At 37.8% G+C, this 26,599-nt stretch overlaps 2 protein-coding genes across 2 annotated transcripts in view; both read left to right on the top strand.

Annotated features, from left to right (window-relative positions):
• The window catches only part of ptprja (protein tyrosine phosphatase receptor type Ja), a 58,168-nt gene extending 51,093 nt beyond the window's left edge, over window positions 1–7,075 (top strand). Inside the window, exons 29-35 of the mRNA XM_059001775.1 lie at window positions 536–626; window positions 858–931; window positions 1,515–1,649; window positions 1,949–2,068; window positions 2,724–2,884; window positions 3,274–3,409; window positions 3,961–7,075. Coding sequence (XP_058857758.1) covers window positions 536–626; window positions 858–931; window positions 1,515–1,649; window positions 1,949–2,068; window positions 2,724–2,884; window positions 3,274–3,409; window positions 3,961–4,110 — 867 coding nt within the window. The 3' untranslated portion in view covers window positions 4,111–7,075. The remainder of the gene's footprint in view (window positions 1–535; window positions 627–857; window positions 932–1,514; window positions 1,650–1,948; window positions 2,069–2,723; window positions 2,885–3,273; window positions 3,410–3,960) is intronic.
• A 4,267-nt stretch (window positions 7,076–11,342) lies between these two features.
• Window positions 11,343–26,599, top strand: part of LOC117432464 (oxysterol-binding protein-related protein 5-like) — a 92,412-nt gene continuing 77,155 nt past the window's right edge. Inside the window, exon 1 of the mRNA XM_034054410.3 lies at window positions 11,343–11,410. Coding sequence (XP_033910301.3) covers window positions 11,396–11,410 — 15 coding nt within the window. The 5' untranslated portion in view covers window positions 11,343–11,395. The remainder of the gene's footprint in view (window positions 11,411–26,599) is intronic.

Below are 26,599 nucleotides of genomic sequence, written 5' to 3'. Positions count from 1 at the left end.
TCAGAATGTGGACCGGGGACGTTATGATTTATTATTGTGTACTGACTACTGACTGTATTCAGAGTTACTTGTAAAACTGATCGCTGGATGTCTTTCAGTGAAGTGAAGCTGCTACTCTCTGCAACTGCTGAATAGATAAATGGCTGCTTATTTTACTTTACTGTCTAGTTTTTTGCACCAATTACAAAACAAAGTGAAACTGAACCAACACAAATGTTCACACACTGAATGTAATGAAAATACAGAGACAAAAGGTCTACGGTGAGCTTTATGTGAGCTTTATGGCTGACTCATTAAGAGTAGCTGCTGGTTTAGATTTAAAGCCACATAAATTCCTAATTCTCCTATAAAGCTGTCAACTGCTTTTCCCAGCCGGTAAACCCCAGAACACATTTTCTTTTTTCACAAGTACGAGAGAGACGCATCCTTGTTTAAGCCACCCTTTCTTAAGCCATCAACACCGTCCAGTCCCTGTGATGACTTGTCAATTCAAGTTTAAGAAGCAGTGTGAATTAATCACTCTCTATTCCCCCAGGATCTGAGGCCTATCGGAATAAACCAGACCAAGAATGCTGCTCTTGCTCCTGACAACAAAGCGAAGAACCGCTACAACAACGTGTTGCCCTGTAAGTCACGTGAAACGTAAAACTGCATTTAGTCTTTTGTTAAATGTACAGCATATGAGTACAGTCATTTAAAAGTCCAGTCAAATCTCTATAAATATTCAAGAATGGGGAAACACAAGCCAACTTGTTTAACAATACCTTATCAGTGCTATGCAAAAAGTGGACAAAATGTTGAGACACTCTTTTAGACATTCAGGACTTAAAATAAGACTTTTTTTTTTCTTTACCTAGATGATTCCTCTCGCGTCAAGCTTTCTATCCGGAATAGTGCGTCCGATGACTACATCAATGCCAATTACATGCCTGTAAGTATCAGTGGTTAAATGAAGCTTGAAAGACACAAATTACTGTATAGCAAACCATGTATTTTTCATAGATTAAAAAAAAAAATTCCCCTTTTGCATACCTTATTTTCATGTACCGTTACTGTTTCACTGGCTGCAAAGCATGTTAGTCATTAGAGAAAGCAGCTCATTGGTTAATGACAGGAAGGAAGGTGTTGAAGGGGTGGGGACAATTTCATTCTCCAGGTAAAATGGCAGAGGATGTGCAGCACTACCAGTAAAGACTACCATACCATACAAACATAGCTTTGTACTTTCCAAACTGCACATGTGATACCTAGCTAGTGGAGTGTATGACAGGTAATATTCATGGAATTATTTAATTAGCTATAACCACTTTAACTTCCGCAAGTCACCCCACAATGTACATTAAAAATAGTGGGTCCACATTATGAAGAGCTGTGAAATCACAGAATGAAAACCATAACAGCAGAGCACAGACTTCGCTCCAAGTAGGTTACAGGTTGTTATTCCCTTTTATTGTACACAGCTTGTACAGGGTTTGTATACAGATACTAACTCTGGGCTTGCACTGTATCTCTAGGGGTATGACTCGAAGAAGCAGTTCATTGCTGCGCAGGGGCCCTTGCCTGGTACTGTGAATGATTTCTGGAGGATGATCTGGGAACAGAATGTGTACACTCTTGTCATGCTGACGAGGTGCAACGAGCAAGGACGGGTGAGCTACGGGATGCGATGTCTACTGTTCAGAGTTCTGTGATGTGTTTCTCTTAGAAACGGGTACAAACTCAACTAAAAAGACTAACTATTGCAATATACTTGAATAATATTATATTGCAATATTGAGAACCAATCGACAAGTTGTAATGGAAATTGGTTTAGACAACCTGTCTCTCTCTGTATCTGTTGCTGTCTCTGTCTCTGTCTCTTACTCCCACTCTCTCTCTCCTCTCCCATTTTCTCTCTCTGTCTCTGCATAGCCAACTGGCTTTGACATCCAACCCTAATGTATTTTAGGTAAAATGTGAAGAATACTGGCCTTCCAGTAATCCCAAGACCTATGGTGATGTGACAGTGATCTTGGCTTCTGAAATCCCCCTCAATGAGTGGACTATCAGGGAATTCAAAATGAAAAACGTGAGTACTTGAGCCAATTCCTCACTCTTTCTAGCATTCATACAGTAGACACAGGTTATTGGTAGAAGCACACCATCCTCTAAGCCAGAAGGCTATATAGCCCTCCACCTTTGTCCATTACCTTCAGTGGTTCCCAGCCTCTGGTCGGTCAAAATCCCAAAGAATTACCTCCAAAATTATGGAACTGCATCCCCCCATAGTCCTGAAACATGAATCAGCTACTCAACACACCACACAACATATCAACAAACACAACATGTACCTCCCAACATCCTAGGTGCTGTTTATCTATCAATGCTGAAGAGTATGAAATATTTGATTGCTAATATGTAACCACTGTCATTTGCGATTACATATTTTGCACAAAAAAGTATATTAAAAGTAAAAAAAAATGTATAAAGATTCCTCAATATGTATTGTAGCGTTAATGGTATAATTGGTAGTATTAACAGAGAGGTCTGATAGTGGCCACGGTTGGAACAGACTGTGGTCCTAATAGGGAACTGGTCTTTATATTGAGATGGTTGGAAAGAGGGACTGTGTAAATTGTATGCAGCAGTATCATCAACAGTGAAGGCACTTGCCTGTCTTATGCCCCAAATCATAAACATCCATGCCTCAATGCATACCTCGTGTATCCATCATTCCCTTACAGACAAAGACAGCAGAGAGCCGTACTATACAACACTTCCATTTTACTGCTTGGCCTGACCATGGGGTGCCAGAGACCACAGAACTGCTGATTAATTTCAGACATTTAGTGAGAGAGCACATGGACCGGTACTCCCGAAACTCACCCACTGTGGTCCACTGCAGGTATGCTGTACAGGGCAGATGGAATGTAATAACACAATGACATGCTAGTTATGCTGAGAAGTATGAATCAATTCTATCAATTGTCAATTGTAAACAGCTTTGTAATACCAGACTTCATTTGTTTTTACAACATTGACAAATTGTTTTGGCTTATCCATATTGATGTTTGATTTGCCGATTTGATTTTGGTTAGTTTCTTTTGCCTTCTTTTTTGTGTTTAGATTAACTTTAGCAGACAAAGGGGGTGCATGTTTAACATACAATCCTATGTTGAGGCATACCGTATGAATAGTTTTTAGTATATAAGTGGAAATCTGCAGTTGTGTTGCTGGTCAGGACGAATCCATTTTAATGAACAGTATCTGTACCCGTTGTGCTTTGTGATGCAGCGCTGGAGTTGGGCGCACAGGAACCTTAATCGCCATTGACCGGCTCATCTACCAGATTGAGCGGGAGAGCGTGGTGGATATCTACGGGATAGTCCACAACCTTCGAATGCACAGGCCGCTCATGGTGCAAACAGAGGTAAGACTTTGCTTTTATTCATTTCAAGGCTGTTCTTTTATGTAGCATTTTACTCCAGTGTTCAATTTGCAGTTTTTGTGAAAGAGAAAATGAAACGGTGAAAAAGATTAATTAGAAACAACAACTCTACAGTACTGTCACAGCACTTCTATTTTTCATTTAAATGGTGAGCAACAGGCTCACACTTGCTGTATCTATGTCTTTACTCCAAAATGAAACATGTATACCATGTCCTTGGGGAAAGGACTTGCAATAAACAACACTAATCAAATAACAAAAATGTGTCATAGTTGTTGTTTACTAGTTTTGTAATGATAAGTTAGATTTTTACAACAAACCCTAACACTCAGGCTTAAGGATCTGCAGGTCGTCATCATTCATGCAATGTTTATTTAGCTTCTTTTATGAAACGCACATAGTCCTACTTTCCGGGTTTCATACAATACATATGTTTGCATTAAGCACCTAATTCTAACAAGGCAGACCGCAGGGTCTTTGATGTTCTCTAACACCACAAATGCCTTTAAAACTCTGTTATCTTGTCTTCACAGGACCAGTATATATTTTTAAACCAATGTGCAAAGGATTTCATCAGATCCAGGACTGGCAACAATGTGGACCTGATCTACCAGAACACAGCAGCCATGGGTATCTATGAGAACTTTACACCTACCAAAACCCAGAATGGACACCACTGTTAGCCAAGGACAAGACTGCACTGCATTTTTGAACGTTGTTCCTGAGAAATTTTTATAAAAGGTGTCGATGTATGCACTGGTTTGTTTTACAAGACTTTTTGTATCATTCACAAGACATTTGTATCATTCACCAAATGATACGAGACTTTTTGTATCATTTACAAGACATTTGTATCATTCACCAAATACTGTTGAAAACATACCATTTCCATATTTTATCATTGGCAAGAAAAATGCATCAGAATGGTGATGCACAATAATAAGCAAAAGAGCAAGTTACAACCGTGCCTATGAATTCAACCAGAGTGTAAATTGCAGCACATACAGAGGCTGAATCAACCCAATGTGTTGAGTAAATCAACAAGTTTCCAGTTTAGATTTATTTGTAGTATGTTCATGAAGTCACACCGAAGTATACAATGTTAGTTTTGGTAAAAGAAAGTCTTAACTATCTTAACTATCTCTGTCTTAAACTTCCCAGTGATTTATTAATCCTGACACTGCTGCTTTACTTGTCAATCCAACATCTTTTCAGACAGACCAATACAGGGCTGAGTGAAGCTCAAACAGCCCTCTGCCGACCAATTGGGATACTTCTGCTCAGCTTGAGTTTACTTTGATAAAGTCTGCTTATGTGTTTGGAAGCAAAGGGAAAGAAAAATGAACCAAATGATTTATTACAACTCTGCAAAAATATGTTCAGACACGTATGCTATAAATATTTTAGTGACCAAACCTACTTACTGGCAAACCAGTCATACCACTGAAGATGTAACTCATATTTCAAAAGACCCCCAGTTAATATTCCCTAGGTCTGCTGAAGAGCATTGACACCTGATATATGAACTGTGATTTAGGATGGATTTTAATACTGTTTTTTGGTGCAATATGAGATTTCTTGCTGTACATAAAGTAACGTGACACTTTTTTAGTTTTAGTTATTTCTGATTCTCACCTATAATTGGAGATTGACAGCGTGAATAAAAGTGTCAAGTTACTTGTCTCACTCAGGTCACCTCGCTTTTATTCTTTTACCTTTTGAAGTTGCCAGGTGTGACATTTTTTTTGAGAAATTACTTTTTTTTAAAATATATAGATTTTATATTATTATTTAAATAAAAGTAAACTATATTCAATACTGAAACTATATTTCTATAGTGATTCAAACTGTAATACAGTACATGGATTAAATATGAGAAGACCCAAAGATTGCCTGCTGTCTTAAATAAGAAGCAGCCCTTAAAAATGGAATCTCTTTTCAATGTAACTGTAGCTGCTTTATAGTTATGCACTGTACAGATTACTATCCTTGACAGCAATAGGAAAGTATGTGTGTGCAAGACTAGTGCACCTTATGATACAACTGTCAAATCATGGAAGGGTTTGTTTTCGTTCTGATGCACTGGTTGCATCAAAATGCTTTTTTTTTTCTACTGAAATCTATTTGGTCTTTTTAAAAATGCTCATTGTTTGAATATAATAGCAATGATTGTCAAAAACATATGGACTGTATTATAAAATATATTGAAGACAACGGTCGACAGAACAAACTGAGAATAAAATCCTGTGTTCAGTACCAGTTAGCTGTATGAACAGTGCAGATTTGCTCCGTTTATAAATGTTAACTGTTTTTGAAACTAAAAACCACTGCAAGTATCTTAAGTATAAAATTAAGAAAGTCACTGTTACAGCACAGTAGCTAGGAGCCTTAGTTAAGAAAGCACTATAAGAAACGGCACTAAATTGTGATCACAATCATACATTTGCCTTATAAGCACCTTCTATTACAGAGCACATTATTTTGAGTGAACTGAGTATGTGAACGCCAACAAACACATATGTGCATGCTGTGCTGACATGGTGGAGAACATTGTGGCTGCCTCTCTGCGTCACTAGGGCATTTGCTTTTAAGTTGACGGCAGTCCTTTGGGTAGCTTAAGGACATATGTGATATTGGCATTCACATACCTTTGAACACAGGCCCCTATTCTAATAACTTAAATATGAAGCACTCTCTGTGTAAAGCGCATGACTGGGTTATAGACCTTATATAGTATGCAGCTCTTGCATATTATCAATAACAGCATAGTATACTAAATAGAATGCTATTACCTGCATATATAATGCTTGTAACATGTATATAATATGCATATATTTCTACCAAAATTATTGATAGTGCAAATCACACAGTAGTTTTTTTTTTTTTTTTTAATATGTCCTTGAAGGCTCAGAAAGCTCTTTCTTAAATCATATTTCCTTGCAGTGGTTTCAGAGAAGTGTTACCTAGGTTGTTGTCAAAGGACCTCAGGAGTTTTAAAGACAGTATTCTAGAAGGAGGCGGGCTCACTCACACACTAGATGAGCTGTGTAGCCGCAAAGATATTTCCGTCATTGAAGTATAATTGTTTGTATAGGTTCTAAACGAACACCGGTACGTATAGTTTTACCAAAGTGCACTTGTGCATTGCTATACCCTTCTGGTACAGCATGTCTCACAGTTTTAAGAGCGAATGAAGTGTACAGTGCAACGTCTTACGATGTAACCATTCTAGTTTGTTAGTTTTAAGAGGGAATGAAGTGTACAGTGCAACGTCTTACAATGTAACCATTCTAGTTTGTTTGTGTTGCCACTATTTTAAAAGTTGTATTTGCTGGATGTATTTATTGTATTTTCCTTTTTATTACGATAATTTGAATATATTTTAATGCTTGAAAGCATTACTTTTGAATTGTATTTTTTTTTTTTTTGAATAAGATGTTTTTAATCTTTTCTTAAACTTTCAAGGGAATGCTGATAAAGGGATACTGTTGACGGGTACTGTATGGGTGAAAACAAACAAATGCTGAGAGTTTTAAATGGAATTTGCAACGTTGTACACAATTTTATTTACCTACTGCCAGTCCTAGTTTTGGATTAAAGTGTATTATTATTATTTGTAATTATTAAAAGGCTTTATCAATGTCAGAATTGTTTTCTTTATTCCAATTAAGAAAATGAAAGGAAACTGTAAGAACCCTTTTTGGAATATTTCTGGAGAAACACTGAAGGGAAAACAAAACACATACGGTAATCAAACCCAAATGTACATAGACTGTTGTGAGTGCTCAGCTATATCATGTAGCTTGTCACTGCACTTTGTAGTTCGGAAGTCCCAGCTTAATACTGCAGCAGCTCCCATCACCGAATAAACACAGCCTTTACAGCCCCAGTGAGGGACTGACTAATACACTGCAGTATTTCCTGCTTCAACTAATTGAATGGATGCTGACAGTGGGGAGACTCCATTTCATTGAAAGCAATTAGAGATAAAGCTCTATACATCATACTGAACATTAAAAATTGAGCTCTCGCAATTAGGTTGACCATGAAGGTAGACCGATATCTCAGTCATGCTAACAGGGATGATTTACAATTTACATTTCCGTCATGTTTAATTTCTTACCTGCTTAAAATACCTACAGTATCTGAGGGTACTGTATAGGAAATTGATCTTAAAAAAAAGCAGATTTAAATATCAATAATGTTTGGGTAAAACAGGGCTTTTAGCAAGTTTATGGAAATCAAACATCTAACCGTGCATGCAAAGTGCTGTTGAATCCTCTTTATCATAGTTTCCCAATGTTTTGTTTAAATGTGTAAAACTAAATAATGTTGTGGATCCCTCTTTATCTTTTAACTGCTCTTTTCAACTTCATATAAAAAAAAGCTTTGGTGGAGATATATATATATATACAGTGCCTATAGTAAGTATTCACCCCCCTTGGACGTTTTCACAGTTTGTTGTGTTACAACCTGAAATCTTGATGTATTTAAATGGGATTTTTTTTTTCCCTTTGATTTACACAACCTACTCAACACTTTCAATGTGTGAAAAAATGGGGGGGGGGGGGGTGAAAAAACAAATCAACTAAAAATAAAAACCTGAGAAGTCTTCATTAGATAAGTATTCAACACCTTTGCTATGACAATCTTAAATAAGATCAGGTGCAACCAATTGCCTTCGGAATTCACACAATAAGTTAAATGGAGTTCATCTGTGTGCAATAAAAGTGGTTCACATGATTACAGATTAAATACACCTGTCTCTGTAAGGTCCCACAGTTGGGTACTGCATTCAAAGTAAAGATACTACCATGAAGACCAAGGAGCTTTCAAAACAACTCCGGGATAAAGTTGTGGAAAGGCACAGATCAGGGGAGGCATTGAATATCCCTTGGAGCACGGTCAAGTCTATCATTAAGAAGTGGAAGGTATACGGCACCACCCAGAATCTGCTTAGAGCAGGCCCAACCTCCCAAACTGATCAGATGGGGTAAGAAGGGCATTGGTCAGAGAAGCCAGCAAGAGGCCAATGACAACTCTGAAAGACCTACAGCGTTCCATGGCAGAGATGGAAGAAACTGTCCATGTGTCAACAGTAGCTCAGGTACTCCACAAATCTGGCCTGTATGGAAGAGTGGCAAGAAGGAAGCAATTTCTGAAAAAAATCCCATGTAAAATCCCGCTTGGAATTTGCAAAAAGGCATGTGGGAGACTCTGAAAAGATGTGGCAAAAGATTCTGTGGTCCGATGAAACAAAAATTGAACTATTTGGCCTAAATGCAAAGCATTATGTCTGGTGCAAACCCAACAATGCCAGTAGGATTAATTAATGTCCTCAAAGGACCTAGGAAAAGCAAGTTTAATGGATTTCCTGGAAGGCAAGGTAAGCAAACGGAGGACTTTCTTTTAGCTAGTGTAGTAGCAGATGTCATGTTTTAAAAATGTAAACCTATGTTTCTGTTATGTTTCTTTTTGCACATTTGAGGCCTGTATCGTGAATGGAAGTGGGTGAAAGGTAAGATTTTTGAAAGTATTTTGTAAGCTGCAACCACTTTTATATACTGCATTATATATAACTTAACTTTACACTGTTAACTAACAGTGTCTAAATGTGAAGTGCCACTGTACTGTATAGTGAGCACAGGATTAGTAGGCAATACAGAGTATCCCACACTGCAGCTTGTCTTCACACTGATCTCTTAAACAAAGGTAACCTGCTCCTAGTCCTCTGGGTTTTCATCATTCCCTTGTATTGCCTTAGCATAAAAAAATAAAATAAAGTCAATAAAAAGCAAACAGGCTTCTAAAACCCAGAAGACGCCTGCCGTCGCTTATGCATATTGCACATGCATTTCATAAACAGCAATATGAAGTTCAATAAAATATATGTCAGCTTTTCAGAGTCTTAAAACATTCACCAGACAGTACCTTGACACAAAAATATATTGGATCTTTTGAATGGTCTTATCGATACTGTAATTATCTTCATTTTTAAAGAAACCAGAAATAAATTGCTTTCCTGCAATACATTTTGCATCCAAGATTTTGCAGTTTTTAGGGTGCTACTTCAAAATCTGTCTGTGTTTCTGTCTGTCACACATGCACTATGTTTACATGCACACAGAATAAATCCATTCATTGTTGATTGTTTAGTAACCTGTGGACTTGGATCCGATTAAAACCCCAACTCAATTCCAGCTGAAAACTGGTTTGCATGGAGAATGTTGTGGATAGAGGAATCAATCAAACTCAAACATAATTGCCTCAAACTTTCCTGAATCTCTCAACTTTTGCCAGTAGGATGATTGCAGGTAATTCAATAATCTACAAATATTTACTCTTTTCAAAGCTGTATCACTAGAACTTATAAAATACAACTAATTCTGGGTTGTGTTACTGTGTAGGACACTGAAGATGCTAAAATGCTTTATAGACTAACTGAACATCTATGTATTTCATTTTTGTTTTTTTTAACAATACTTTTAAGTGTAGTTATGGAAAGTGCTCTGATTGAAGTACTAGAGTTTCCATTACCATAAACGGTGGGTGTGATCATTTTGTATATGCTATTGTTTTGTTATATGTGGATCGGGGTTCACCTTTATTTGTTTATTACTAATGTATGAAATATGTTGTAAGACATGTCTATTCGAATATTAGCCCAGGATAGTGCTACTGCATTCAAAGTAGACCTTTATAAAAAAACAAACAAAAAAAAAAACAACACTGTTCTGTGGACATGGTTCAAGCATGGTTCTTAACTGATAGAATAGTTATCTAATTACAAATTTTAATTGAAGCTTACAATACCAAATTACATGTGTTACCCTAAGGGAAGTATATCCAAGATTAGCGTGTATTACTTTAAAAATAATTTACAATTATTGTTGAGACAAAAAGACAGCACCCAGAACCCATAAAGGAATACCTGATTCCCTCTGAATAGAGATATTTGGCATTTAATGAATAAACTTTTGGACTGTCTCTGAGAAATCCAGTGTACGGTGAAATTTGTTTAATGAAGCAAGTATATAAATGACCACTAGAGAGTGCATTAGGGGTGTGCACCGGTTATTTCTTAATTCACAAAATAGTGAGTTTGTTAAAGACTTGCTCTTAATGCACACTTTGTTGAACAGCTAATTATTATATGGTATTAAGCAGCAAGGTCACAGATCAATTTTTCAATTTGTGTCGAGATACACTATGATCGATTACCCTTGCTGCAATATTTAGTTTTTGACAATATTAGCAGGCACCTACACAGTTCCTATTAAAATGGCCTTGTCACTTGTACTTTATTATTATGTATTTCTCAGCAGATGCTCTTATCCAGGGCGAGTTGTTACAAGGTATATCATTACAAAATATCACCATACAAAATATCACATTACAGATAAAAGCAATAAGAGCACATTCAAATGACAGATGTTTCAACTAGTGTCTTTCTCAGTGTCTTCAATGTTGAAATGAATGGTGTCTAATTTGTAAATGGATAATGTGTGTGGATTGATGTTTATTTGCTTCTTGGCCAGGTCTTGATTGCAAAATTATTATTATTTTTTTTTAATCACAATTGATATCCTGGTGAAATTAATAAATACAATAAAATGTGTCATTATCCTTTTTTTAAAACAAGCACGTTTAACATGATAAACATATAGAGCAAAATTCTTTGAGAACTGAACTGCTCCCAGTCGAATATCCAGCTGCCAGCTGTGCACTGCTGTGTTAAAACTCTTTCCCCCTCTCCTCACTGCAGTAGTGCGGGACAGCAGGCTCAGTCTGCAGTCCTCTCAAACACTACAGTGGCCTGCAGTGGAATCACAGCTTCGGGCCAGCTCATTGGCTGCTGCGGCAGCCCCCTGTGCCTGCCTGGTGACACTTCTCTGGGAGGCTGGGAGAGACACAAAGAGAGGAGCTCACTCCGTTTCGCACGGTGAAGCGACAGCCTGCACCCTATCCATGCCTTGCTGGACTGTGAGTAATATATGTGTGTGTGGGAGAGGTAAAGCTGATCTGTAGACCTGTTGTTACAATATGAGAGGTTGGTAGCACTATCGGAATTGAAACTCTCATTTGAAGTGAATTGTTTTATTTGACATTATAAACAGTTGGTGTATCATGCTTTTTCCTCAAACAAATATGTTTAGTATTTGAAACTCCTTCAGAAATCACCTGTTAAAAGTTTCTCATTTCTCCTGGTCTCAGTGCAAAAGCTTGCATCCTATATTATATTGTGGCCAATGCTAAAAAGAATATTTTGTATTTTTATGCAGAGTGGATTAACAGGCACTTTGTTATTATATATAGATAATCAAATCCAGTGCAAGTTAGAATCATGGTGCCTTAAGGGTTTCTGTTGTGTTAGTGGCTTCACCTGGCTGAAAAGCATTTTGTTGTGGTGTGTTTGTTATAGTTGGTTGCTGAGGCTGCATGCAATGCTGATCATACCTAAACTGTAGCTTAATATAGTCAAAAAGGCAGGTCCACATGGCAAGTGTGTGCTGCAGTTGTTTCTGTGCTGTTTCATAGTGAGGTTTGTCCATTGAAAGAAATCTTTTAAAGGTCTCTTCTGCATTTGCTTCCTGTTTGTTAATAATACCGCCATGGTTACCGGTACATTTAATAAAGATAAGATTTACCAGTAACATTTAGGAGATACTGCCTCCATTCTCAACTGTGGACAGATGTTCTTTCATTAGGTGGAACATATTGTAGACATTAATCAGGTGAAACAGAATAATTGGTGCATGGTGTTGATGATTCATTGACATACTGTAAAATACCAATGCTAGCTGACATTTTAACGCAGGCAGGTACTCTAGCTGTGCACTGCTCAATGATGAAGGACAAAGGATCAAAGCAGAGGGCTGCTGTTAAAATTTTACACAGACCTATATACACTGAGGCTGCATACTACTGTACTGTGATCCAGAATTAAGTATTCATGGCCAGCACTGCCTGCTCTTTCATGCTGGTAATGTGTACTGCAAAACATATTAAAGTTGTTATACGCAATGTCAGAGAACATAACATCTGCTGACTGATAAACTACAGTCGGACGTCAGTACTTAACGATAATAAAAATTTTGAACCTTAATTGTCATGCACCTTATTTCAATGTATTTTTATTGTATGTAGTATTGTTAGTATTTGAAGTTAAATACTTCCATTTACTATATACTATTTACTATATGTCTCAAATGTGCAGTTGCAAAGGAAACACACAAAGGATATTGCAAACATGTATTTTAATTTAAAAACATGACATCTGGGTAAAATAAAGTTATCAGTTTGCTTGCCTTGTGTCATACTTGCACTTACTAGGTCATTTAACCTCAGCAGTGTCTTCTGGGTAAAAAAAACAGCTGTAAAATATTGAAAATAGTGAAACAGTGTGAGACAGTGAAGGCCCCTTATACAGGGAAAATAGTACTTGTACAATTTACTGTAAACATGGCCGAACCGCCATTTAACCAAACCTGTACATGATTGAATAGTGACATATCAATGGACCACTGTACTCGGTCTGGGACAAAATGTTCTTTTAATGTTATCAGTTGTGAAGCAGACTGCACCTCACTGAAGTACTATTACAAGTTACCCTTTAAATTCAGGGTTGAGTTAATAATGAAAATGCCATGAAGATGATACATTTCCCTCTGGCTCTTAGTGGGCAAGACACCGGTAATACCAGTAACACTTATAGATAACTGTGTAAGAATCTTATACTTGTTTTTTTAACCTCTTAACACTGCAGAGAAAACAATGATATTACACTCAACAGTTATAATGGGGCCTGGTCTTTGGGTAGGCCTCTGCCCAGTCATTTTTGTATGGCTAATTTCCATATAAAAGACAATGAAACATGAAACTATGTAGTTTGATATTGCAGGGTTGTCTTTTTCCAAAGTGACTTAGGGGTTGATTTGATCAACCTATTCCTGCAGGGATAAGATACAGCTGATTTTTATTTATTTCTTAGCAGACACCCTTATCCAGGGCGACGTACAATTGTTACAAGATATCACATTATGTCTACATACAATTACATTATTTTTTTTACACTATTTTTACATACAATTACCCATTTATACAGTAGGGTTTTTACTGGAGCAATTTAGGTAAAGTACCTTGCCTATGGGTACAGCAGCAGTGTCCCCCACCTGGGATTGAACCCACAATCCTCTGGTCAAGAGTCCAGAGCCCTAACCACTACTCCACACTGCTGCCCTTTTAGATGGTTTTACAACATCTTGGATTGCACAAATCCACCTACACTGTGGTTGAAATCGATGGAATTCCCAAGTGCTGTAATAGAAATAGACCCCCATGTATTGTTTTTTTGTTGTAGTATTTTACAGGAAATACCAATAGAGCTGATCTCTGTTTAACATGAGCGCATAATGTGACTAAATATTATATGTTTAAACTATTTTTTAAAACCATGTCGGTATGATGACTCCTTCCTTGAACACATTTCAAACACAAGCAGCAGCAATCCATCAATTTATTTTTTCCTAAGCATCAATGGAGCAATTCTGGAAGCACTGCACAAGGCAAATGAGGTGCTTCTTCATCACTCACTGCGATTCGGATTGTATAGTCTGCATCTGAGTTTTGCACATGCAGTAAACGTGATAGATTGAAGCATTAAATAACCTCATGGGGTTTTATGAAAAACTAATTCCTTACTCGTTCTACACAGTTCTTGCTGTGTTTTTTTTGGGATGTTCAATTCTCATGTATAAGTGTGACGTAAAAAGGTCACTAATGAATTAATGACAAAGATTTTCTCATCATCAAACTCAATGCTTTATGAGACCATCAAACTCAGGAAAAAAAGTGCAGCCAGTCTACCTGTCTCTGTTTTTTTTCCTACTGGAAATCCAGCTCTGTGAGCAAATCTGTTCTGTAATAATGTAACTGAATGGATGGGTTCAGAGTCCAGAATCTCAGATTCCATTCCAGTCAATGCGACAGTCATGCATAGGGATACTTGCAGAGTGTATAGCTTTAGATACAGCCCGCCCAGCCACAAAGCCAATGTATTATTTCGATGTCATTTGCATACTGACAGCACTGGCAGCCTTGGTTCCAGGCATTAAGCAGTGATATACGAGGCACGATGTATTGTCCAAGGTTTCCATTTTAACAATGAATAATTGCAAGTCTTCCTGTGTGACAAGCACAACATTTATCATCCTGGATCTGCATCAGTGAGGCCGGAACATTTTCAGATGTAAATAGTCTTCAAGAAGTTGGATGGCTCAGCCAAACAGTTTAAAGCCGGAAACATTATTTCCGTGATGTTGCTTAGACTTTATTTTTACCAACCACTTCATAGTGTGATGCACTGCAGGTGCAGATGAGGTTTAAGGCTCTATAACTTCACCTGCAGAGTGGAGCAACCAGGATTTTCCTTAAGGGGGAGGGAGGATTGGGGGCGGGGGCAGGTTAGCTGCAAAGTAGCAGAGGTCCAGAAAAGATTAAAGTACAAAATCAAGGCATCGAGGCGAGAGTGCAAGAGCATCAATCACATTCTCTACCGAGATGCGTCAACTGCAAAGCACTGCCAGTTGTCCTAACCCAGTCAGATGATTTTCTGCCATAGTTGAGCGTTTATAGTTCTTAATTCACCTGAGATTGCTGAAGGATCTCTGCGCCGTAGCAATTGATACTGGCAGCGTAGCCATAATTCTTAGTAGCCGGGAGATATTTTGATAGATTGTGGCATTGCAGTGCACCAGTGTTTCAATTGCATTCTGTGGTATTCCTTCTGCTGGAACATTTGCCCATTTGAAGCGCCACCTGTCTACTTCAGCAGCAACCACAGCGGGCTGTGCTACATCTGACTGATACACCTACAATGATATAAAATTATTGTTTCATGAGAAATGCAAAAAATACTGCACCTTAAACAAACACATTCAACACATGTATAGTACAGGAACGCAAGTCCCAATTAGCAGTTGAGGTGTAATCGTTCAAAAGCCAAAGATTCAAAAATATGTTTTTATTTTTAATCAACGCATTTTTAGGTTTTAGAACAAGTGCAGATACACAATGAATTCAAGCGCAACACATGCCAGTGTTACAAAGCAGTTTCCCTCGACTTCTTCATCACTAAAGTAAAATTAGGTATCCTTTCGTGTTCCTAAATATAATGAATATATTCTTTAGCAAAGCCCATTTGCAAATTAGTAACACCACCCTATAAAATAAGTAATCTCTTACCTGAGCTAGCTCCATTATTGATTCGTCAGAAGTCAACCAGATGATTAGACAACAAGCACCAAAGCTTTTTAATATTTTTCCATTTGATATGATGCTATGTTTTGTCTGCTTATTTTCTTTACACTTGTGGAAAGTTGCTGATAAGGACACATTCTTTTCTGGGGTAGGATATATGGAGGTTGGTGGTGTCTGGAATTGTTGAAGAATGATATCCCTGAAATTGGTAATTATGCATAAAATGCCTTTTTTTGTTTTGTTTTGTTTTGTATTTGCATGCTGATTTTGATATTTAATAAAGTATTAGTATTAAACTGACTAATTATTGTTCTGGATTAATCCACAAAATAAGACTCTGTAATTTCAAATTATCACCACTAAAATGTTGAACCACTTACTTGAGGTAAAACCGAGACAAGTAGACAAACATTTTGACTTATCAGTGAATGAGGCTGTCAAAATGTTTGGTTATCTGAAAAGTAATCACAAACAGGCTGTCACAAAGATGGCCGGAGTGGGTGGGGTCAGACCAGAAGCAGGAAATAAACAGACAGAGAGGTGTGGTTTGGTGAAGCTGAGCGAATGCTTTCGCTCAGCATTTAATAAACAGAACAGAAAATAAAAGGTTTTAAACACAAAAACACAGGACACGGCACTTGTAGCCAAAATAAACAGACAAACAAAACGAACTAACACTTAACAAACGGTGCACGGAGACAAACAAACACGGTGAGAACAAACACTTTACGTTTTATCTTGCTTTTCTTTCTCCTTCTCTCTCTCCCGTTCTCCACTCTCGAACACCCAACACTGAGTGAAAGAAACGTGCATCTATATATACTGTTGTGCTGGGATTCAATTACTAATTAATTATTCACTTGAATCCCAGCATGTGAATTAATTCTGTGCAACCCCGTGCTCACATATTACATTTAACCAGCACGTGAAGTGATTTGTGCCCTCCTCGTGCCTAAATACAAATCTACACTTTTTAAATCACACGTGAAACACAGACCCGTTTATATCCCGTGTACCAATCTATACACCAACATTAACACACGCACGCAACATACAACACATAATATGCACACAGGGGCGGGGCACATTGCCACACAGGCATAACAAATAAACTGGGCATCTTTACTCTCAGGCCTTAGCTGTATCTGCAAGACCCCATGCCACATTGACTTGTAAACACAAATATAAACACATGGATCATGTCTTTAAAAACACAGTGACCTTTTACCTCATCTAGATGCATTCGGCCAGTGATTTATGTGGCTGGCTCTGGACCGAGGATGTTTCCTTGCCGAATGCCACGCTGTGCTCATCCATCAATTAGAAAGCGTGTGAGACTGGTAGCTGGTAAAGGGTTGATTTGCATTGCTTCAGCGCTCCAAATGAATACCTAGCAAGATGCAGGTTCATCCATCACCAGTGGCATTTAATCAATTCTTGCATGGAAAATGAAGATCTAAACTGTAGAGGGGATCACACGATTGGAGACGAGTTTGGGGTGCTGATATCTGATGATATCTGAGGTACAGGAGGTTGCTTTCCTGCATTCTAGTGGTTTACTGTTTTATTGAATTCATTGAATTTTGCTGCTAGATTCACAAAGCTTTCCTTTCCCCTGAATTTGTGAGTTTATTATTGCTTTATTTCAGAGGGATGGAGAAATGATGGGTGCACTGCACGCTCCTAGTGGTGATCTTTATACTGGCCTCATACAAAGTCCACCTTGCCCTGGCTTGCTCAGAAACTGCCCTAAAGGTAAAATATGCTGACACTTTATAAATCATGCTAAATATCCATGGGTGCAGAAAAAAGGTACTAAAGGATAATAAACAGATACAAAACTGAATGTCGTGCAGATTCAGATGGTATGAAGTATTCTTTTAGCTTTGAAATGTATCTGAAAGTACAACTCTTTTATACAGAACAGCCCCCTCCTCCATGATGATCGGTCTCTCACTAGCACTTGAAAAGCATGTTGCTTACAGTTAGGGCCTGGAGACTAAGAGCCAATTTGGTGCTAATCTAGAGAAGGAACAAGGCAAGCAAGTCAATACAAGTGATTTGCCTAGATGTTTCTACCCCAATTCCTGCAAGAAGACAGCATATATTCATACAGTACAGCATGTCCACTCCTAATCTAAACATGACTGTTAGACAGATATTTCTAATCCTTATCTTTAAATCCTAAAAGTATAGCCATAATTCTATCCTCATTTACATCATATGCACACGCTCTTTTACATGATAGTTCCTGAAATCCTCAGTAGTGAATGCTAAATAAAAATTCTTAAAAATCCCCCTTTCCATTGGGTAGTCTGAAAATGATTTTATTTTCCAATTTTTTAATTTTTTTTTTTTTTTTTTAGAAAATATCAAACTGAATATTGTGGGTGGACAGGGTAATTATAAAGCAATGTAATATTAAGGTACAGTAGGTATTTTCTTCTGAGTACAATTATGATTGTAAATCAGTAAAAAGTATATGCAATGCAATGTGCAGGGCAGCAGTGTGGAGTAGTGGTTAGGGCTCTGGATTCTTGACCGGAGGATCGTGGGTTCAATCCCAGGTGGGGGACACTGCTGCTGTACACTTGAGCAATGTACTTTACCTAAGTAATTGCTCCTGTAAGAACCCAACTGTATAAATGGTTAATTGTATGTAAAAAGAAAAATAATAATAAAATAATGTGATATCTTGTAACAATTGTAAGTCGCCCTGGATAAGGGTGTCTGCTAAAAAATAAATAAATGTGCAATGTGGCTGCCAGAAGACAACGTCCATTATGTCACTTTGAATGACTTAGGGTTTTGTCTCTTGTCATAACTTGAGTGGGCTTTACCTACTGGGAAAGGGACGTTTGCTTAAATAATTTCCAGTAATTCCACTCCAGGCAACTATACTTCAGTATTAAATAATCCCAAGAACACATAACTTGTCCCGAGCAACACATAAAATATTCTATTCTATACTAATGAACAATCACAGCTTTACCCGACTTTCTAAAATGAGGAAATCAAAGACAATAAGCAGAGGATCTGAACTTAGCTGAAATCCCAGTGGGGACTACAAACCCCATAAAAACATGAATATAAATGCAACATTCACATGGAATAGCTGGATATACCCTTTAACATTAAAGCTATAGCACTAGGACCAGGCTGCTTTATAAAGGCACATTTCTGTGTTTTATAAGGTCAGGATATGCTTTGTTAAGTGTGCAGGCTCCCATATGAAATCGACGGCCCTTCCCATATAAAAGAACAAAAAGCCCTTGCAGCCTGAAAAATGTCCATGACCTTAAATCATTTCTATTTTACAGTGCTCTGGGGCCATGCACATATATAATACTAACCCTGTGTAATCCAATGTGCAAGATCTCTTGTCAGAGCATGATCCCAATATCTACAGTATCAGCACAAAGGGCACAAATGAAAGGAATTGCCATTGTTGAATTGTTCCTAAAACAAGATGAAAAATGGGCAACCATCTCACAGGTTAGTGTGTACCTTTAACACAAGCAAACTATGAATTTTAAAATGAAACTTTTGAATAGAGTAGGACTTCAGTAGAGCTTGGCAGCATTGCTATCACATACTGTATCTCCTGTTTCCTTAATTGCAAGTCAGCGCTTTGTATCCTTTTAATATCATTACTTTCTTGCTGAAGAAATATGTAAAGCAGTTTCACAGATATCATTTATTTGATCATTTATAAAGATAAAGAAAACTGTTTGAAATTATATTACTGTGTGCAGTTATGTTGTAGCAACTACGGAGCGACATAAGATGGTGCATCAGGCTAAATCACTAGCCTTGTATCTGTGGTGGCCTGGGTTTGGCTCAGGTCAGCAGATAAATTAGTTTAGCTCCCAGTGGATATTACAAAACCTGCTTGAAAGAGGCCCAGGACTGAATGGCAGGCAGGAGGGGTTCAGGTGTGTTAACTTTCAAAGCTGTGAATAGAAACTCTCACGACACCTCTCAATAGCCAGTCCCATTACCTTTAAAAAGCACAATATTTACAAGCACTGAAGAAAGAAGTTCTATACTGGAGGTGTGTATCCATTAAGCCAGTCGAATCCAGGCTTCAAAAAACAATAGAGAGCTAGTTACCCACCTTAACAGAATTTCACTGTGAGATCTTCAGTCTGGTAAAACCCCACTGTAAACTTAGATAAAACGGCACCCCACGAAAAACTGTTCTATGTTTATGAAACAAAAATGTTAAAATGAATAACTGAAACTACAATGCCTTAAAATACATTTAGAATAATCTATAAAGTAGCAGTGTGGTATCTGTGATTTTGCGTTCTGGATATTCTAGCTATGGCACTGGTTCAGGCAAACCCAGCAGCTGGTTTTATTTGAAAGGCTCTCTGCTGATTAGCAGAGAGCCAATACAGGTTTACAGATCCAGTCTGATTCTAACAGACACAGGGGCTAGCAGCGTGGATCCACTGATCAATAGTCACTTTCTCTCCAAAAGCATAGATTTTGTAATTGGGTCATACAGTACTTATGGTCAATTTGAATTCCCTATACAATGATTGACAGCCCAAGGGTAGTGTTATCTTTTCATTGGTTTGGCCATCTGTTGCTTATCAGTGCCAGCTCGGTTTGCTTTTTTGTATTGTTATTATAACGCACCTTGGGTTGCTTTCTCACAAAGCGCACTATATAAACTGAAGCTTCATTGTTTGGCATTGAACTTTGCATAAAAGCTGATACCTGGAGTTAAGATACAGTATAATAAATACCCCTGTGTAGTATTATATTCTGGGTCTGGAAGAAAAATGTGAAATAAAAATGTTTAATTCAATAGGGGGGCTAACTTGGGAGCCAATTATCTTCTATTTGTTCCACAACAGGTAAGCTACCCCTAATGTATAGTTTATATTGGTGGCTGACCTGCAATACATGTATACTGTTTGGAAAGTTCAGGTGTCAAATGTTGTTTTATAGGTGTAAATAAACTGTTTCATCTTTACACGATCATTTTCTAGCCAAAAACACAATGTACTATATTTCTAAAAGTATTTATTTCAGGGGTTTCTTAACTTGTCTTCTGTACCTGAACCACACAAATGCAGGAACGTTAATAATTATGTAAAAAAAAAAAGGAGCAGGTAAAGACTTGTGTGCACACTTGAGGAAGATGTATCAGAGAAAGAGCAGTATGAAGATGCTTGTTACTGTATGCACAGAACAATACTGTATATACCATATTGGTATTGGACTAGATGGCTGATAACTTTGGCACTGGGATGCTGCTGGGACACTGGTTCAGTTTCCATTACAATGCATACAATTATAAAACTTTCTGCCGAGTTTTTTGGGGGGGTCTATACAGTAGCATACACTAGACACTTACAGATAATCTGTTCAGAAGCCCAGATTGGCTGGGTACTGAGATTAAATCCGATCTTTTGACTGAGACAAACTCAAACAGGCTTTTGTTTTAAGTAAAACAACTCAGTTCAACTTAGAAGCCGTTTCTGTTTTGTATTCAGCAGAAAGTGCAGCTTGCAAACAGATTGTCACAGAGGGGAATACAAAAAAAGCAAGCTTGCAGTATATCAACTTTTCTGGCAGAACGTGCAGTGTGATATGCAAATAAATGATGGCATCCGGGAATATAAATTAAAATTAAAAGCCAATGTAACCTGAATGGACCCGTCTTCAAAGGGCGGGAATATTTTTTTAGATGTTTAAGAGGTAGCTGCTTATTTAAGGTTCTGGTTGCTATCATTTACTGTGTTTTTTATAATTTATAAAATAATAGAATCTTTGAATCATTTAGGGACAACATATGTCGAATTATGGCAAAATACCTAAAGTGGAAAAAATAAGTTTTTGTAATTGCACGAGTGTGGGAGTCATTTTTTGCTGCAGATTTAAAATGAAGGATGTTCACCTTCATTCTGATTGGTTCTTATTGTGAACAGTGAACACAGACAAGCAGATACAAAGTTTATTTGTGTGTTTTCTGGAAATACACAACTGTGGACCAAGTGCTGACGCTTACTTTTATAACAGTTGCTAAACTCCACATTTTATCATTTTGTTCCCTTGTGCTTATGCGGTGCAGTTTTCATGCTTTACCATATCTCTGTGCTTCACTATGCTTACCTGCTACACTGCTCATTGCTCTGCTATTTCTCTGCTGTGCCGCAGTAAACATTGACAAAGAAACATCAAAAGCATACATCAAAAGACTGTTACACGCATAACACATTCTATAGTTAAAAACACTGGAAATCGATACAATGAAAACTATGGTAATCAAAGCCTTTCATGAGTCCAACAATGAAAGCAAAAGTGATGGTATGCCCTAGTTTATGCTATTTCCAGATCAGGAAGGCTGAGGTAATGAAGCATGTCCCTGATTGATGTTAAGTGGTTCAGACAAGAGCTACATTTATTTACTCAAGTGTTCAGCATTGCAGCCGAGCACACTAAATGACTTGCACAAGTAACTGAGTAGATCCGCTGTGGTATATAATGGTTAAAAAGCAGTGGCAGAAGGAGGTGCGTGCTGTATACTACTTAAGGTTCCCTAGTGCCTAGGTGTTTAATACTTCAAATCCTTTTTGTTGGTTAGTTCTGCAAAACTGAATTCAGAACCCTCCGTTCTCAATTATATTTATGGGGATTAGCCTTTCATGCCCTTCTCAAGTCTTTCACCTCTGGGTATGAATCAGGCCCAGCTCACAGATGAGATTGGTGGCCCCTCTCTTAAAGGCACGGCTGTATGATGTGTTGGGCAAGTCAACATTCAGGGGAGTGCAGGTTCACATCCTGGCTGTGCCATGTTGCCAGTCTTTGCTGGGGTTTTGTATGGAGGATGTCACACTGGTTCTGGTGCTCCTGCAGGATAGGGATCTACAGCGGACCCTACTGGTCAGACCCAGTGACCTCGAGGAGGACCCCTGCAAAGCAGCCCTTGTCCTGCAGGGCCAGTAGCTTGCTCCTGGGTGTAAAGAGGCAATAGGTTTGGTCTTGGGGTCAGATGTTCAGGTCAGGATTGAGGTGCATTCACTTGCAGAGCAGTGAAGGGAAGGATGTTGCCATTCAACCATGCTCAGCTACAACAATGTGTTTAAGTTTGAAGCTGTTGTATTTTTTTCTTTCAGCTTACGGGTCTGTAGTTCCAACATCAGCAATGAACGACGGAGGTAACACACTGCAGGAAAATGCATTGCCTCAACCCACAAGCACAGTTTAATCTCTGTCTCATAGTGACATTTTAACTCCATGCAGTGATGCAGGTACATTTGCATATTGCGGAATATTCGCTGACAGTGTTTTCTGTGTACAGTATAATGGGTTAGAAGTGAAACTGCTTCTCATACATGTTTTAAAAGGGCATAGAAAATGTGATGAATTTAATGCTAAATACAGCAAGATCTAATTCTTACTGCGTTAGTTTCAGCAGGGTGGGATTGAATTGGGTAGCATTTCATTCATTTTTCATTTAGCAAGTGTTATCTACTTGTTTTTGTCCACTGCTGTGATGCATACATTTTTGCTGGGAAGTTGGGTTTTTAGTAATTTCTTTGTAAACATGTACATCGTCACAGGGTATGACATTTCGACAGCTGGTAAAATCCAAGGCATTTGTTTTCTGTTCTTAATTTGGCAACATAATTCTGCTGAAAATAACAACAGCCCAAGTGGTATAGTATATCATTGCCACTATAACTCCCAAAGTGAATTACAAATAGAATTGTGTATGGGTTAGAATATATCATCCCTTACATAATAAATGATCTCAATATTTAAATAAAGAAACCACTCAAAACAACTGCAAACAGCATAAAAAAAGGTGAAAAGCAAAAAACAAAAACAACAACCAAATATCAGGACTCACTTCCCCAAGGACAGGTATCTTCCATTGTTCTTGTTTCACTTTTACTGCCCTGTGAAGGCTTATTGTCATAATATAACGGGTAAGCACTACAATTGAGACTCGGTCCATTAAAAAAAGACATAAAAGACACCCCTCAATGTGTCGAGTATTAGTGACTTTGCAAGTGCATTTTGTTGCTGCAACTTGTTTTTTCAAGTTTTCCCAATAAGATTTTAATTTGGAGCAATTTGTATCAGGGCCACATCTCCAGCATTTGCTTGGATCACTTAAGCCACAGGTATACATTATTTTAGGGGTATAATATACTTGATGTAATAATTTAAACTGACGTTAACTTTGCATTAGGAGAAGAACATTTTATGTTACTCCAAACTCTATGCCAGTTCTCATGCAAGATTGTGTTTTTTTGGGGTTTTTTTTAAATATCTTATTACTCCTTGTGATGAATTTAGCATTATGGGAGTCTCCAATTATGTCATGAAGTTTAGTTACAAATGTATTTTGATTAAGAGGGTTAAATAAATATAATTCCATATTAGTGGGTGTAAGGTTAATATTACCAGAACCAAGTACATGTGTGTGGCAATGTGCCCCGCCCATGTGTGCATTTATATGTTGTATGTTGTGTGTGTTAATGTTGGTGTATAGAGATGGCTGCACGGGATATAAATGGGTGTGTGCAGCACGCGTTATTTAAGATGTAATTGTATTTAGGGACGGGATTGCACATCACTTCACGTGCATTTAAAGTATTTAATATGTGAGCACGAGGTTGCACGTAATTAATTCATGTGCTGGGATTCAAGTGAATAATTAATTAGTAATTGAATCCCGGCACAACAGTATATATATAGATGCACGTTTCATTCACTCGGGGTTGTGTGTTTGGTGAGAGGAGAACGGCTGTGGAGAGGATGCAAAGAGAATAAAGAGAATAATAAGTGTTTTCACTCACCGTGTTTGTCTGTTCGTTTGTCCGTTTACTGTTTAGTCCGTTTTGTTTGTATATTTATTTTGGCGTAAGTACCGTGCCCTGTGTTTTTGTTTGTACAACCTTTTTATTTTGCTGTTCTGTTTATTTATTAAATGCTGAGCGAAACCATTCGCTCAGCTCCACCAAACCACACCTCTCTGTCATTTTATTTCCTGGCTCTGGTCTGACGCCACCTACTCCGGCCGTCTTTGTGACAATGTGTTACAACCTTTTTAACTTGTAGATATGTGCTGGTTTCCGTGGCATAAATATTGTATTTATCTTAACTTGCGTAGCGAAGAAAATTTATTGTTGTTAATTATATCTCCAATTCTATTGATTCCCTCAGAACTCCAGTATTTATTTGATAGGCTTTCTGATAAGAAAGAACAGAGTTATTCCATATTCCTGAGTTAGAATATATGTTTTTTTTTTGTTTGTTTTAATTCCAAGCACTTTACAAAGTTTGTTAAAAATAATTGAAGAGTGGGTTATGTCTTATAGAGAGAGGCGTACCATGCATAAAGATTTCCTTTAAAGAAAATGGACTGCAATTTCTTCTTTTAGCTTCAGCAAACAAGTAATGTATCTAGTGGTCAGACTTGGTGTCAAGAGTATGGAATACGCAACAGATACAGGTTGCACAGTCAGGTTGTAACTGAGAAGGGAGGAAGCCACAAGATCTCAGTTTTAAATCACAGCTCATCTGTCATGTAGCCCTGTGGGAATATCATTTTGCTGCAGTCTTATACTGTCTTGAAAACCGCATACAAACCAGGATCCCCACACTGCATGTAATAAAGGCATATACTGAATTAAATCAAGTTGTATGTTGATGGAACTGTTTCACATTGTTGTTTAACAGCATTCTACTCTAGAATGCTTCAATGAATACCGATACTGTGTAAACGGGCTGTCCCTCATGTGTCTGCATTATTTTGTCCCAGGCTTCAAACGACATTGAAGAAAGGCTTCTAGTCGAAACATTTGTCATGGATTTTTTGTTTCTTTTAGTATTCCCTCATTCAGCACTATTGAGTGTTTGACAGTTATGGAAAGTATATACAAGCTGCATCTCCCTGTTTCTAGTCATTTTCAGTCATGAAGGTACAGCACGACAACAGATCTGACAGACTTGATAGAGGGCTGATCATAAGTGTTCAGTTCATAGGTATTTAAATCTGCACAGATTACTGATGTTGCACGAGAGAAATGTGAGGCCAAAACCACAAGACAGGGGAGCTGGAAAGATGCGGGGTAACTGTTGCTCATTACAGTTAATGACATGCAGTTTCAGTAGAATTGTTCATGTCTATTATAGGGGTGTTTGCTGTAGATTTAAGTGTTCCGTGGTTACCTCTCATCACATTTTCATAACTGGGCACATAAAGGGCCTTGTTTTAATGTGTAAATCTGGTATTTTGATCCACTGCTGTTTAAATTAATTAGACAGACCCCTATGGCCTTTAAGCCAGACTATCCCAAGTGAACGATTCCCTTAAAATAATTACACTTGAACCAGGCCATTGATCACTGAAGCTTTTTAGCACGATGTGTGATTGTAATTGAACCAGAGAGACAGACTCAACTAAGCTCAAGTATAATACATGACAATTAAATCAGCAGCACAGTAGATTACCTCTACCCCTGTTCATTACTTTACATGGGAAATACGTTTTCAAGGAGACAAATGCTTTGCTTTACTTATTTTCAAATAAAGGAAACAATAAAGTAGCTTCCTCAGTTTCCAACATATGTTAAAATGGAGTATATGGTGGCGGAGCCAACCTTAATTTGAGGGGAAAAAATGTGAATGCACCATCCCTTTAGTTGACAGGAATGTACTGTACATACACTGTACTGTACATTTGCAGTGCCACCAGGTTAGCACGAGGTGGCACTGCAATGCCTACAGTGTTGGAACCTGGTCGTACCGCATACATGAACCGTTTATTTTTAAACTACATTCACCAGCACCTGAGCTGTGTAGATACTGTATGTATCACACTTTCCTTGCTCTACTTAAAAACAGGTAGATTCAAAATGATATAGAGTTCATAAAGAAAGCTGC

The sequence above is a fragment of the Acipenser ruthenus genome, chromosome 27, assembly GCF_902713425.1.
Source record: "Acipenser ruthenus chromosome 27, fAciRut3.2 maternal haplotype, whole genome shotgun sequence".
NCBI classification, from domain to species: Eukaryota; Metazoa; Chordata; class Actinopteri; order Acipenseriformes; family Acipenseridae; genus Acipenser; species Acipenser ruthenus.
The sequence above is the reverse complement of the archived record's forward strand: the minus strand, read 5'-3'. Positions and strand labels throughout refer to the sequence as shown.